At 41.1% G+C, this 15113-nt stretch overlaps 1 protein-coding gene across 1 annotated transcript in view; it reads right to left on the bottom strand.

Moving 5' to 3' along the window:
- The window catches only part of LOC132815012 (copine-3-like), a 48525-nt gene that overhangs the window by 4996 nt on the left and 28416 nt on the right, over positions 1-15113 (bottom strand). Inside the window, exons 9-14 of the mRNA XM_060823640.1 lie at positions 8381-8467; positions 2341-2400; positions 1615-1748; positions 1032-1086; positions 893-944; positions 171-304 (exon numbers count right to left, since the gene is read on the bottom strand). Coding sequence (XP_060679623.1) covers positions 171-304; positions 893-944; positions 1032-1086; positions 1615-1748; positions 2341-2400; positions 8381-8467 — 522 coding nt within the window. The remainder of the gene's footprint in view (positions 1-170; positions 305-892; positions 945-1031; positions 1087-1614; positions 1749-2340; positions 2401-8380; positions 8468-15113) is intronic.

Below are 15113 nucleotides of genomic sequence, written 5' to 3'. Positions count from 1 at the left end.
ATGACCAAAAATTTTAATCCTTTGTTATCAACAGCTTTTTAAAACCTAAACAGTTGTGTTACCACTTACCATTCCAGTTTTGCATATATGATTCTCACTGGCATAATGGTATAATGAACTACTTTCTTTCAAAGCTGCTTTATTTCAAGTGTATATGTAAAAGCACTTACTGAAGCTTTATGCTGCTGTGCTGCTGCAGCTGCAAATCTTCCCACGTGGTTTATTATTGGAGAAAAGTTTGTGGGTCCATACAACTGAACTTGAGGAAGACAGTTGCGGTAGGCATCAGCTATCCCTTGGACCCCTACAGAATCCAAGCAGTGACGAATTTTAAATAAAGTTATTGTCACCCCATATGATGCTAGATTGAGGAGAGTTACTCCATCATGCTTTATCATGAGAGATACATTATGAGCTGATAATTACTTAACCAAAGTAACTAATCACACAGTGAAAAATGAAATGGAATACAATATGGAGAACAATCGAGACTGAATCACTGAAAATAGTCTAGGCTAAGTTTGACAGATAGTTGATCCATAAGAGGGTCAGGGATATGGAGAGGTTGGCATAAAAGTGGTATTAAGGCCTTAATCAGTTCAAACATGACTTTACTAAATGGCGAAGTAAGCTTGATGGCTCAAATAGCCTACTCCTGCTTCTACTTATCAAGATCTCATAATGATGTACAGCAGGGTATTTATAACTTATTAGGAATGGAGTTTGTAAAATATATCCTTTCACTAGGATGCAAACATTTTGATGTGGGGGTTGCCCTTAGTAAGCTACATAATGTCACAAAACACTTAAAATCTTAACTGGAACCACAGTAACCACACTATCCCAACCACTTCAGTGAAGTTATATTACTAAATGAACAGATGTTTCATACCTGCACAAAACGGGTTTTCAGGGTTGAAGTTAAGGGGAAACTCATGTGATACCTACAGGAAAAATGTCACTGCATGAAATGATTTGTGTACACAAATAAGGCATTTGAATACATTTTTTGATGAATGGTCCTTTGTTACCTGCCAGGCTGGAGGCAGTTTTGCACCGAATCCAAATGCTGGGAATAATTTGTCTCTGTAAATATAAAACCATAATTAGATATTTACCTGTCAATTCCTAAAGGATAAATTATTGCAGCAGCGGCACGTAATAAATACTCAAGCAATTAGCAAACAGATAACTAACTGTGGTGTGCAAATGATTGTATGTTAGTTTCCAAGGCAATACTGGGCCTGTATGGTCATTCTACAATATGCTTTACAGATGGCAAAGACAGAGTCTAACTTTTAATGGCAATAGAAAAAAAACTGTTTAACCAGATCTTACTGCTATTACAAAAGCACAGACCAATGTAAAATCTTGACCCTCACAAAACTCTGGTTGAGTGTTATATTTCCACAAAAAAGACTTTCAAAATAAATCTGACTAGCATTAGATAGATACTGGAGGCAATATTATGCCTACTTTTAGGAATATGTATCATAAAGCTTTTATTTTCACATGGAAATTGAGTTTTTAATGTGGTTTTGAGGATTCATTGAAATAGAACATTAAATTCTGAAATAGAACATTAAATTCACAAAAGATAAATTAAAGCATTACGTATCATAGTCTTGAATGATTATCCCAATAGACCAGATGGCCATCAGGTATTCATTAAATCCATTAGGAGCTATAAAATGTAGAGAATTGGGTGTGCGTGGATCACCATTTGATGCAGTAAAGTCAATTCCAACCTGCAAATCATAAACATTGAAACATTTGTGGAATACTATTGGAGAGAAATGTGGCATGCAGACACTTGGATTAACATCTATCCAAACAAACTGGACTTAAGTAACACAAGAACATTTATGGTCAGAACTAAGGGTGCATTCACGAATATTTCTAATATTTAAAAATTATAGAAAATGAAAAATGCTTCTCTATTTAACATTAACATTGAAGAAAAAAAAATGATGTTCATTTACTGTTTGTTTTGCTGGACCAACATTACTTTAAATCAAGATTCATGCTATATTTATAACAGATAATCTACCTTCTCAGTAAGCTTCTTGCTTGGAAGATAACTTTACTTACAGATTAATTTTTATGACATTGTATCATACAGAAAAGAAAGTCATGGCAGAATAATGAGCTGGTCCCCAAAAGGCTGGGTACACAGAAATAAAAGACCAAAAATATAAAAGAAATTTGAAAAAAAATGTAAGTGCTACTCTAATAACAGCTCATATTCTTTCAAATATTAATTGGATTTGTATATAATACTTCAATAAATTTTATTTAGAGAACTAAAACAGCCAAAGCCAAAGAGGATGTTTTACTCACAATAAAGTTCAGCTGACAGCCACCCATGATGTAATCCAGGAAAGTGTACTCTTTCACAATCTGCAAATTAAACATTGTTTTAGTTCTTTCAAAAATGTTGTCTTATTTCAGATTTTCTAGAGGAAGTCAGCACCATTATACAACATTTTAAGCCCCACCTCTCCCATGCACTAACAGGCAAAAAACTTACAATTAAATTTTGAAATAAAACTGGGTTTTATTAAAGTGGACACATGTTTATTCATGTTTCCAGAAAGAAAAAAGACATATTTATTTATGCAGCTGTAATATCTATTCATCAATTTTCCAGTTGCAAATAATCAATACAAACTTTCCATGTATCCATTTGAGATGTAGAAGCCTGTTGTGTTAAATCCAGGTCCTAACGTAAGAAAAACAGTTAGTGTTGGAAAAGCTCAGGTGGTCTGTCAGCACTAATACTGGGGAAAACCAGAATTAACATTTCGAATCCAGTGACTCTTTGTCAGAACATTGCCAGGACTAACCCCCACCGCAGTTAGATGCTTCTCATTTCCCCATCCCTCAAATAATAGATCTCTAGGAATCCACAGTGGTTATGTCCATTCTGATGAGTTTTTGGAATTAGATGAAGCAGGAAAAATACCGACACTAGCATCAAAATTAAAATAATTTAGCCATAGCGAAATGACAAGAAACCGCAGCATGGGTAGGAAAGAAATCAAAAGACAAGAGCAAGATAGACAATAGTGGCATACTTAAAACACATGAAAGCCAACAAAGGAGGACATAAACAAAAACGCCAGCTTTGGATCAAATATTGGCAGCAAAAATTAAAGAAAGACAAATATTAAGTACAGGAGTTTATAAAAAAACAGCATGTAGAATTAGAAACTATATTGAGGATTACAGTAATCAAGATTGCCATTCTGCCTATCATGGTTCTACTAATTCTTTGTTAGAGCAATCGAAATATAATCCATTGATTAGCTCTTTCCCCAGTGTTATAGCTGTCTCTGTTTTTCCCTATAAATGAAGCAAACAGTGGTCACACTAGTCACCTAGTACTATCAATATTTCACTGTTCACAAACAAATTCTAATGTCCCAACTCCCAAATGTAGGGATTGTAAAGAGGTCAGGCAGGTGAACCTAATAGAATATGGGCTGCCTGACTGAGGATGTTAATCTTGTCCAATCAGGGAGCCCTGGCTGACAGGTATAAACAGGAGTGTCAGACACCCTGCTCACTCTGAGGGAGCTGGATCAGTATCAATGACTCTCCATGTGCAAATAAAGGGTGACTTGGTAATGGGATACTGGCTTCTATGGAGTTAGTTCAGTGATGATGAAAGAAAAGCACAATTCTAAAGAAATTTGCTTGCAACAGTTGCCTTTGTGTTGGGGTAAGCATTTCTGGTATCATGCTGTTATCTGAGAAGCTTGAACTCCTTCGAACCTGACAAAAACTAGGCTCAATATGTGGAAAGAATGCATTTTTTTTTCCGGGGGCAGATGAAAAGCAACGAGTAACTTTCCTGGCAGCTTGTGGACCAGCAGCTTTTCCAGTTATTAGGAGCTTAACTTTCCTTGAGGCACCAGATACTAAAACCTTTCAAGAGTTGATGGACTTAGTTAAGGAATATCACAATCCCAAGCTTTCTCTAATTCTGTGGTGCTATCATAGTCATAGTCTTTGAGATGTACAGCATGGAAACAGACCGTTCGGTCCAACTCACCTATGCCGACCAGAAAGAGTTACTCAGTAATTTGAGAACCAGGGAAATCTGTACCAGGAGTTTTAATGAGATAAGATGACTGGCAGAGGCAATGTGACTTTGGTTTAACCCTTAATGAGATGATGAGACACCATTTGGTGGGATTAATGATGTAACCATGCAAAAGTGACTACTAGTTGAAGTGCAACTGGAATTCAAACAGGCACTACATCTGGCTTTATCATTGGAAAGTGTGGCAAGGGGAGCATGTGAGCTGTAGGAGATTCTGATGGAAGTGAACATCCTTACCAGTCTGAACTTAAGGAATACCACTTGAGTGAAGACAATTACATAGGCTCACTCAGGATGTATCCTGAACTGAGGATTTATATGCAGGGGGCTGTCCTACATAAAGTGGACATGGGCCATGCGTACTTGCAATTGGGGTGAGATGAGAGTTCTCAGAAGCATGCTACAATTAATTCCCATTAGGGTTTATACCAGTATAAGGGATTCCCATTTGCAGGTATCATCCAAATGCCTTGACATTTTTCAGTAAACGATGGAGAACAGTTTACAAGGTCTACCCAGATTGCCATTTATCTAGATGACATGCTAATTCCAGAGAAGGAATAAGGAACACTTGGAGAACTTGGGACATAATCCTTTGACCTTAGTTTCTCTCAGGCAGGCATACAAGTGAAAAATGTGTGATCCAGGCAACCCAAGTGATTTACTTGGGCTATGGAATCAACAAGACTGGGTACATTTGTTGAAAGATAAGGTAAGGGCGATCAAAAGGTGCCCTGGTTCCCATTCTGTATCGATCTTAGGTCTTTATTTTGGCTTAGAAATGATATGGAAAGTTCATACATAACCTTACATCTAACCTGGCGCCTATGCATCGACTCTTAAAGGGGTCAGCCTTGTAAATGGTTTTGCAACCACTTCTCTGAAAGCTCTGACTTGAAGAAACACCTATCATCTCTAAGATTATGGCACACTGTGATCCCCAAATGAAATCTGGTTTTGCATGTGATACCTCCCTATACAGCATCAAGATAACATTAGCTCAAAGGTGACCCAATGGAGAGGAAGGCCCAATAGCATATACATCCATAACTTTGGCTAATGTAGTGTGTAAATACGCCCAGATAGAAAAGGAAGGTGTGGCGGTCATAGTCGGAGTCAGGGAGTTCCACGAATACCTTTAAAGACATAACTTTGTAATAATAACAAACCATTAACTACTGCTAGACCTACTTAAAGAGAACAAGGACGTGCCACTGTGCCACTGATAGCTTCTGACCGAATTCAACGATGGGCTCTAATGCTGAGTACGCATAATTACAGTTTGGAACACCATTCGGGAGACAAGTAGCAAATGCGGATGCATTGAGCCACCTCCCACTGGCAGATACACCATGGGTGTAATGGTTTTAAATTTTCTGGACACACTTCCAGTCACAGCTAACAAGGTCAGACTTTGGATGCAGAAAGATCTAGTCCTTGAAAAACTGAAACAGCTAGTGGTGATGGGGCAAACCAAAGGTTGTCGCAACCAGAATTGAAACCATTTTGGACCCAAAGAGACCAGATCATACAGCATACTATTATGAAGCATGATTGTCCTGAGCAAAGGTTGCTTCCAGACGCTGACTGAACTCCACCAGGGGTTTCCAAAATGAAGATGTGGGCGAGAAGTTATGTCTGGACTGGATGCAGACATAGCTGCATTGGTGGGGCAGTGCCCAGAGTGTCAACAAGGGCCAGTTAAACCCTGGACTCAGTTACATGTCGACCAAGCAGATCCTTCCATGGGCTCAATGTTCTTAGTCATTGTGGGCACCCCTCAAAGTTGATGGATGTGCATAGGACTCATTCATCAAACATGGGGAGGATGAAAAATCTATGCAGATCTTTTGCAATATACGGACACCTGGAAGTGTCAGTCACAGATAATGGGCGATCGTTTACCAGCAGGGAATTTGAGTATTTTCTGAAGTCATATTGTATTCATCATATAAGGACAGCTCCTTACCATCCATCATCCAATGGTCGGGCAGAACGAGCAGTCCAAACTTTGAAGGCAGGCTTAAAGAAACAATTTAAAGTTTCACTAGATAACAACCTCTCCTGGTTCTTATTTGATTATAAGACCACCCTTTATGCAACTCCAGCAGAGTTGCCAATGGGGAGAAGCCTCTGCACCAGATTAATGCTGAACTTGTCAGACCTTGGGGGAAAGGTGAAACAGCATCAGGAACACCAATGCTGAAAATAAGAATCTGCTAAATGAGAGAGTTTACTTCAAGGGATGCAGTTTGGTGTAGGAAAGAGTTAGGTTGATGTGATGTCAGGTCCAGTGACATATAAAGTTCAGGTGGGTGCTTCAGTCCTGAACAAGCACATGGACCATATGAAAGCTGCAAACTTGCAAACGGTGTGGGAGCTAATGTGACTCTTTAGCTCATCTACTGCCTTTCCAAATGTTCCAGAACCTGTGGGTTCTCCCCATCTGTTAAGCGTTGAGATACCTCATTATCTGAGATGGACACAGATGTTGCTACCTTGATCCCTTCTGCCTGAAGAAGAGAATGAATTCCATTTGAAACACTCCAGGTGCAGAAGGCGTGCTACAGCGTGTTGCACATCATCTGTATCAGAAGCAATGTTGGAGGAACCTGATCCGGTGCTAAAATGCCCTAGGAGAACGTATATATTCACAAAAAAGAAGAACCAGCCTGTCTTTGACTCAGAGGGTTAGAATGATTGTAACGAGATCAGCCAGGTATACCTTATATAATGAGCTCCTGATTGGGGCTGTTAATCTGGTCCCATCTCGGGGGCTCTGGCTGACAGATGTCAGTCATCCTGTTCACTCAGAGGTAGCTCTGAAGGAGCAGAATCAATGCTAAGGACTCTCTTACATGCAAATAAAGGGTGACTTAATGATGGGATACTGGCCTTTGTATTTTAATTCTAGCCTTACATCATACAATATTTCCCAAAATTTCAATTCTTTTTCTCTGATAATTTAGCAGCAAAATAAGTTATCAGTCTCTAAGATACTTTCTCTGTATTTGAAGTCAAAAAACACAGAACAATTAGTTCATTAAATTCAGCACCATTTTCTCTGGCAAAAACTGCAGTCACAAAGCAAACTGCTGCATGGCAGGGATTGTCACTTTGACGGTTGCAGCATGAGAGGGGAAACTATCAGTTTTCTCCAAGCATTTCATGCATTACTCCTGTCACTCCGACACACTGTCCTATTGTAAAACTCAGCTTCAAAAAGATGGAACTGTAAAACAAACTTTTAATTTGTGTTTAAATATCACAAAATCTATTTCCAGAGTCATGTACCAGGAAGAATGGGGATGCAGTGGATGAGAAACTGAATGATTGGAGAATGAGCCACAGATTAAAGATCGAGTTCTGAATAGGTGAGAGGCCTGACAGAAGTTGCAGATGTGTAGCCATTGGCTCAAAATTTTGACAGGGAAAACAGTGACAGGAATCAATGGTTAGGGAGGCAGAAATGAGCCTTGTCCCAAATCTGAACAGGACAGTCAACAGGAGAGGTCCACATTTAAACATCAGCAGTAGCTGAGCTTTTTGGGGACAATTTTTCTCATGTTTCTTAGAGCTATATCTAGGGACCCAGGTTGAGGTCCTGGGATCAATTGTTACCTTGGTAGCTGGTAGATTTTAAATTCAGTTAAAAATATCTGAAATTAAAAAGCTCAATAATAATGCCATGAAATTATCACCAATTGTGATTTTAAAAATTGTTCACCAATGTTGTTTAGTGAAGGAACTCTGCCAAGCCTACCTGGTTTACCCTGCATGTGACTCCAGATGCAATATGGGTGACTCTTTATTGCCCTCTGAACAAGCCACTCTATTCAAGAGTAATTCAGCATGAGCAACAAAGCTGGCCTTGCCAGCAATGCTCCACAACTTGGGAAAGAATATAGAATAAAAGTGCATATAGTGTATTTGCTAAATAGATTGGTTGCTGGCATAAAAACTAAGCTGCTGACTCAATGCTGCAGAATTTATGAAAGTACAGCAACAAGAAACAGAGCTAGTGAGGCCAGTGGCACTGCTGGGATTAAAACTGGAAAGTAAGCAGCAGCTGAGACTTCAAGCATAAACTAGCAAACTGAGAATAATGGGAGTGACACAACAGAGTGTAAGAAAGGAGAGAGATAGCAAGAGAATCACAGAGACAATGAAACAGAAATTAATTGGACAGATGAGAAAGAAACTCAACTGAAACAAATTTTTATTATAGTCAGAATAAAACAACTTAATTAAATAAGGATCAATATTTCTTACCTGGCATAATTTAAAACTCACTATTCCTGAGTTTTTGTAATTTTTCTTTTTCTGTTTCTTCTTTGGATTAATACACTCAAATTCTGCCTATGAAAAAACACCATGAGCTTTGTGACTGTAAATCATAAGATGAAATTACAACGCGCTATGATAAATTTATAAAGCTTTATGATCAAACACTAAGTTCAAATCATCATTCAGTAAGACTACAACAGCAGCATTAGTCCATTCAGCCTATTGAATCTGTTCCACCTGTCAATCACGGCCGATACGTTTCTTAACTCCATTCCCCTGCATTCCCCCTCTAACTCTTGGTCCCTTTACTAATCAAGATTCTATTTACCTCTGCCTTAAATACTTCCAATGACTTGACCTCCACATCCTTCTGTACAAATCAGTTCCACAAATTAACCGGCCTCTGGATGAAGGCATTCCTCTTCATCTCAGTTCTAAAGGGTCTTCTCACTCTGAGGCTGTGCCCTTGGCTCCTCGTCTCTCCTATTTGTGAAAAAGTCTTCTCCATGTCTATTCAAACCTCTTGGTATTCTGTACGTTTCAATCAGCTCTCCCTCATCCTAAATGCCATCGAGTATACACCCAGAGTCCTCAACTGCTCCTCATATGACAAGCCCTTCATTTCTAAGATAATTCTTGTAAACCTTCTCTAGTCGCCCTCCAATGTCTGCACATCCTTCCGTAGATGTGGGGCTCAAAGTTGCTCACAATATTCCAAATGCGGCCCAACAGGGCCTCCAGCAGTACATCTCTACTCTAGATTTAGATTTTATTGTCACATATCCTTGAACACAGGAGCACAGTGAAAAGTGCACAAAGTCACCATTCTCTGGCACCATCTTAGTATACAAAAGACAGGATTCCAAAACAGTAACAGAAATAAAAGAAAAGGAAATATACCCCTCCTCCACCGTGACTTCTCACTGCCAGAAAGATCCTCAATCTGCAAACACTCAGGTGTCCTGAGTTCCCGTACACGCCGCCACAACACCGTTACCTCTGCCGTCAAGTACATGGGCCCCAGCCACAGTCTGGAGCCGCACCCCTGCTGTTGTGTCGCCATTTTTCAGCCTCCAGCAGCATCATTGTCATGAGTGCATGGGATAGTGCCTCCTTCTGGCTCACACTGTTGCTGATATCCCCTCCTCCCCGCCACCTACCTACATCCCCCCCGCCCCCCTGCAACCCCCCACGCACACCACCTTCTCTCCATTCCCACGTCCCCACTCCCCACACCCCCACCACCCAGGCCAACTTCTCTTGAAATGAATGCTAACATTACACTTTCCTTCCTAAGTGCCATCCGAAACTGCATGTTACCTTAAGAGCATCCTGAACTAGTCACCCCAGTCTCTTTGCACTTCAGATTTCTGAAGTGTTTCCCCATTTTAAAAAATAGTCTATGTCTCTAATCTTCCGACCAAAGTCATTGTGTCCTACAGCATGGCGACAGGCCCTTCGGCCCAAACCGGTCCCTGCCGACCAAAATGTCCATCCACGCTAACCCCATTTCCCTGCACTTGGCCTATAACCTTCTAAACTTTTCCTATCTATGTATTTATCCAAATGTCTTTTAAATGTTAATGTACCCACCTCAACCACTTCCACTGGCAGCTCATTCCATATGTGTACCACCCTCTGTGTAAAAGCGTTGCCCTTCACATTCCCTTTTATTCTTTCCCCTCTAACCTTAACCTGATGGCCTCCAGTCTTCAATTCCCCAAACCTGGGAAAAAGATTTGAGTGCATTTCACTCTATCCATGCCTTTCATGACCTTATACACTTCTGTTAGACTCCCCTCCCCACCCCCCCACCCCTCAGTCTTCTTTGAGTCATAGTCATAGAGTCATAGAGATGTACAGCATGGAAACAGACCCTTCAGTCCAACCCGTCCATGCCGACCAGATATCCCAACCCAATCTCGTCCCACCTGCCAGCACCTGACCCATATCCCTCCAAACCCTTCCTATTCATATACCCATCCAAATACCTCTTAAATGTTGCAATTGTACCAGCCTCCACCACTTCCTCTGGCAGCTCATTCCACATACATACCACCCTCTGCGTGAAAAAGTTACCCATAGGTCTCTTTTATATCTTTCCCCTCTCTCACCCTAAACCTATGCCCTCTAGTTCTGGACTCCCTGACCCCAGGGAAAAGACTTTGCCTATTTACCCTATCCATGCCCCTCATAATTTTGTAAATGTCCTTTGTTGTCTCCAATCTCTCCACATAACTCAGACCCTGGAGTCCTGACAACATTCTTGTAAATTTCTTCTGCACTCTTCCTATAACAAGCTGACCAAAACTGAACACAATACTCCAAGAATATATAGTATATTCAAAGTATATAATGCACATTTCCAACTTTCCATCTGCCATTTCTTTGCCCACTCGCCTAGTCTATCCAAGTCCCTCTGCAGCCTCTCTGCTTCTTCAACACAACCTGCCTCTCTAGCTGTCTTTGTGCAAACCTAGCACCAATGCCCTCAGTTTGTTCATCCAGATTGGTAAAGTATAACATGAACAGCTGTGGTTCCAACTGATCCCTGCGGAACGCCACTGGTCACCGGCTGCCATCCTGAAAAAGATTTATTTATCCGTACTTTGTGCTGTGTCAGTTAGCCAATCCTTTAGCTGACCAGGCACCTTGCACCTAACTCCTTGGGCTCTAATGTTATTTAGCAGCATCCTGTGCAGTACCTTATCAATCACAAACAAAGATCAATAACACTAATTTACTGCAAGGTAAAGACTGCCGATGTGACCTGAATCACAATTATAACCTCAGAAAGCTCTCCTAAAATGAGAAACAAAAAACAAGCGGTAAGGCAGGAATATGGCAATATTTTGGAAAGGTTTCTTCCTCTTTCTCCTGCTCTGCATACATACTCCAACAACATTGTATTTATTTTGCACCTAATTTAGTCCTTCAACATGTTTCACAGAGGTGCTATAAAACAAAGTTGTCACCCATCGCATGAGATGATCAAAATGTCGTCAAAACGCTAAATGTTAGTAAGTATAGTGAAAGATGGTAGACATTTGAAGAGGAAAAGAGATTTTGTGGAGGAAATCCAATGTTGAGTGATTTGTTCGCTTGAAAGGTAGAATAATTGAAACCTGGAATGTGCAACAGGCCAGAATTGGGGGGGAGAACAGAGATCTTGGGGGACTTTAAGACTGGAAGAGGTTACTGGGATAAGAGGTAGTAAGGTTACGGTGGGGATTTGAAAATGATCTGGTGACTAAGTTGAAGTCGAAGTAGATGAGCAGAGCAGGGCTGATGGGTGAATGGGACTTGAGGTGAGTTAGGATGAGGGCAAGAGTTTTGGATCAGTTCAGGTTTATGAAGCGGAAAAGACGAGAGGCCAGTCAGGAATTCAATGGAATAACTAACTGCAGAAGTTACAAAGGCACAAATGAAGATTTCATCAACAGAACGACTGAGTTGTGCAGAATGGTGTTGAGTGTTACTATGGGGGTGAAGGGGGAATAGCAGGTCTTAAAGATAAATGAATGTGTGGTCAGAGGTTTATCTTGATGCGCAATATTCCATCAAGCCCAGTCTGGATCAGCCTCACAAAGATGCCAAGGGGAAGGAGGTTTTGGTGAGTTTGGAATGGAATATGTGGGTGAGTTTTAAAGCAATGGCTTCAGCCTGCTCAATATTTATTTGGAGGACATTTATGCTCATCCAGTATAAGGTATCAGACAAAACGTTAAGCAAATTAGAAACAAAGACACAATTAAGACAATTTGTTTCCTTTTCCATTCATGCTGTGTAGACATTGTTGACCAAACCAGCATTTAACGTCGATTCTTAATTTCCCTAATTGGAGATGGAGCTGTGCCATCCTTGGGACCCTGGGGCAGTACTGTTAGGGAGTTCCACAATTTTGATCTAGTGACATGGTAGGCTTATGCGGAAAGTCAGGAGGCATGGGATAGTGGGAAATTTGGCCAGTTGGATAGAGAACTGGCTAACTGGTCGCAGTCAGAGAGTGGTGGTAGATGGTAAATATTCAGCCTGGAGTCCAGTTACAAGTGGAGTTCCGCAGGAATCAGTTCTGCATCCTCTGTTGTTTGTAATTTTTATTCATGACTTGGAAGAGGGAGTCGAATGGGTGGGTCAGTAAATTTGCAGACAATACGAAGATTGGTGGAGTTGCGGATAGTGAGGAGGGCTGTTGTCGGCTGCAAAGGGACTTAGATATGATGCAGAGCTGGGCTGAGGAGTGGCAGATGGAGTTCAACCCTGTCAAGTGTGAGGTTGTCCATTTTGGAAGGACAAATAAGAATGCGGAATACAAGGTTAACGGTAGGGTTCTTAGTAAGGTGGTGGAGCAGAGGGATCTTGGGGTCTATGTCCATAGCTCTTTGAAAGTTGCCACTAAGGTGGATAGAGCTTGTAAGAAGGCTTATGGTGTATCAGCGTTCATTAGCAGAGGGATTGAATTCAAGAGTCGTGAGGTGATGTTGCAGCTGTACAGGGCCTTGGTAAGGCCACATTTGGAGTACTGTGTGCAGTTCTGGTTGCCTCAGTTTAGGAAAGATGTGGAAGCTTTGGATAGGGTGCAGAGGAGATTTACCAGGATGTTGCCTGGAATGGAGAATAGATCGTATGAGGATAGGTTGAGAATGCTAGACCTTTTCTCATTGGAATGGCGAAGGACGAGGGGTGACTTGATAGAGGTTTATAAGATGATCGGGGAATAGATAGACAGTCAGAGACTTTTCCCCCGGGTACAACAGAGTGTTACAAGGGGACATAAATTTAAGGTGAAGGGTGGATGTCAGGGGTAAGTTCTTTACCCAGAGAGTGGTGGGAGCATGGAATGCGCTGCCTGTGGGAGTGGCAGGGTCAGAATCAATGGTGACCTTCAAGCGGCAATTGGATAGGTACATGGATAGGTGCTTAAGCTAGGACAAATGTTCGGCACAACATCATGGGCTGAAGGGCCTGTTCTATGTTCTAGATGCAGTGATGGTAATGAATAGAGGGGAGATATTTAGGTTTTCTCTTGCTGAAGATGGGTCATTACCTGATATTTTTATGGCAAGAACATTACTTGACACTTATTGGATGAAGCCTTGGTGTTGTTCAAGTCTTGGTGCATTTAGACAGTAACTACTTCAGTACCTGAGTCATGAATGGTGCGGAATGTTGTGCAATCATCAGTGAACATCTCCACTTCTGACCTTACAAGAGACGAAATGTTATTGAAGAAGCTGAAAATAGTTGAGGTCAAAAATCCTATAGATATTTCCTTGGGACTGAGATGACAGACCTTTTAAAACCATCTTCCTTTATAATTTTCTCCATGATTCCCATTGGCTTTAGATTTGCTAGTGTTCCTTGATGCATCAGTCAGTCAAATGTTGCTTCACTATCAATCCTCAATCCTGCCTCACTCTGAAGTTCAACTCTGATAGTGGGGTAGAACCAAGTATTGGCAGCATGAGCATATGCGATCTGAAGTTGTATTTTTTGGATAATGGTGGCTAAGGGCAGTATACAGGTGAGTGAGAAATAGAGAAGATCAAGAATGAGCACCCTGCGGATACTATAGAGATAATGATGTGGGTAGGAAGTCATTACAGATGATCCGCAATTGGATTATATAAGAACAGATCCAGGCAAATACAGTGATAATCCTGAAATACAGCATGGTCTGTGGTCAACCATGTCAAACACTGCAGACCGGTTGATAAGAATGAAGGATACTTTACCATGGCCACAGTTCCATGAGCAGTAATTTGTGATTTTTATAAAGTAAATTTCAGTCCTAGAAGCCTGTTGAGGGAATTGAAATATAGAGCTATAATAAAGATGGGCACCAATTTGGTAATCAATGATACTTTCAAGCAAATCCAGCAAGGTCTCAGGGGTAGGAGTTGAGGCTGGGTTCATCTGTTTTTTAAATGGGAGCCTTTGAGACTTTACACCAAATTTGAACATAAGTGAGACAGTGTCTAGTAGAAGGATCTATTAACACTATTAGCTATGCCAGGGGCCAGTATGGGAAGATGGATGATCAGCAATTTAGTGGGAAGATAATCAAAGAGCAGGTGGGTGGGTGCTACGGACACAGGATGACCACTTGTTCTGGACTTTCCAGGATTGTTGCAGAATTTTCCTTGATGGGTGTGTCCAGGCTTGCCATGTGTCCTCATTCTGCCCAGTGTCTTCATTTGTGCACACAGCCACACATGAACAGCAGCAGTGATAGCATCATGTCTCCCCCGTCCAACTCTTACGAAAAACCCTCCAAACCACCATCCGTCGACACCTTCCAACCCTCTCAAAACATCCCACCAGATCTAGCAGGACACAAACCTGATCCACTTCTTTGATTCTGCCAACAAACCGTGCACCCCTGCCCTCCAGTTTTATCTGCAGCCTTGCAAAATGTACCTATTCTTTCCCCTACAGAGTTGGTCATCTGCATGTACAAGAGGCGCATGAGAGGAAATACACAGAGAATGAAGCAAGTTCAGGGGCAACCTTAGGAGAAGCTTGAACCAGCGACCAAGGAGAAGGAAGGAATTGAAGAGATCAAATAGCTTCTGTAGAGGATATGCATATTTACATGAATGCATTTCTTACTCGTCTTGCTCACTGATATACCAGCAGCTAATTCAACAATGTTAATAATGGTAGTGAAGAATATGTAGTCAAAATTCTGGTGTTATTCTTTTCCACACAACATACA

This window comes from Hemiscyllium ocellatum, chromosome 4 (assembly GCF_020745735.1).
Source record: "Hemiscyllium ocellatum isolate sHemOce1 chromosome 4, sHemOce1.pat.X.cur, whole genome shotgun sequence".
NCBI lineage: Eukaryota > Metazoa > Chordata > Chondrichthyes > Orectolobiformes > Hemiscylliidae > Hemiscyllium > Hemiscyllium ocellatum.
The sequence above is the reverse complement of the archived record's forward strand: the minus strand, read 5'-3'. Positions and strand labels throughout refer to the sequence as shown.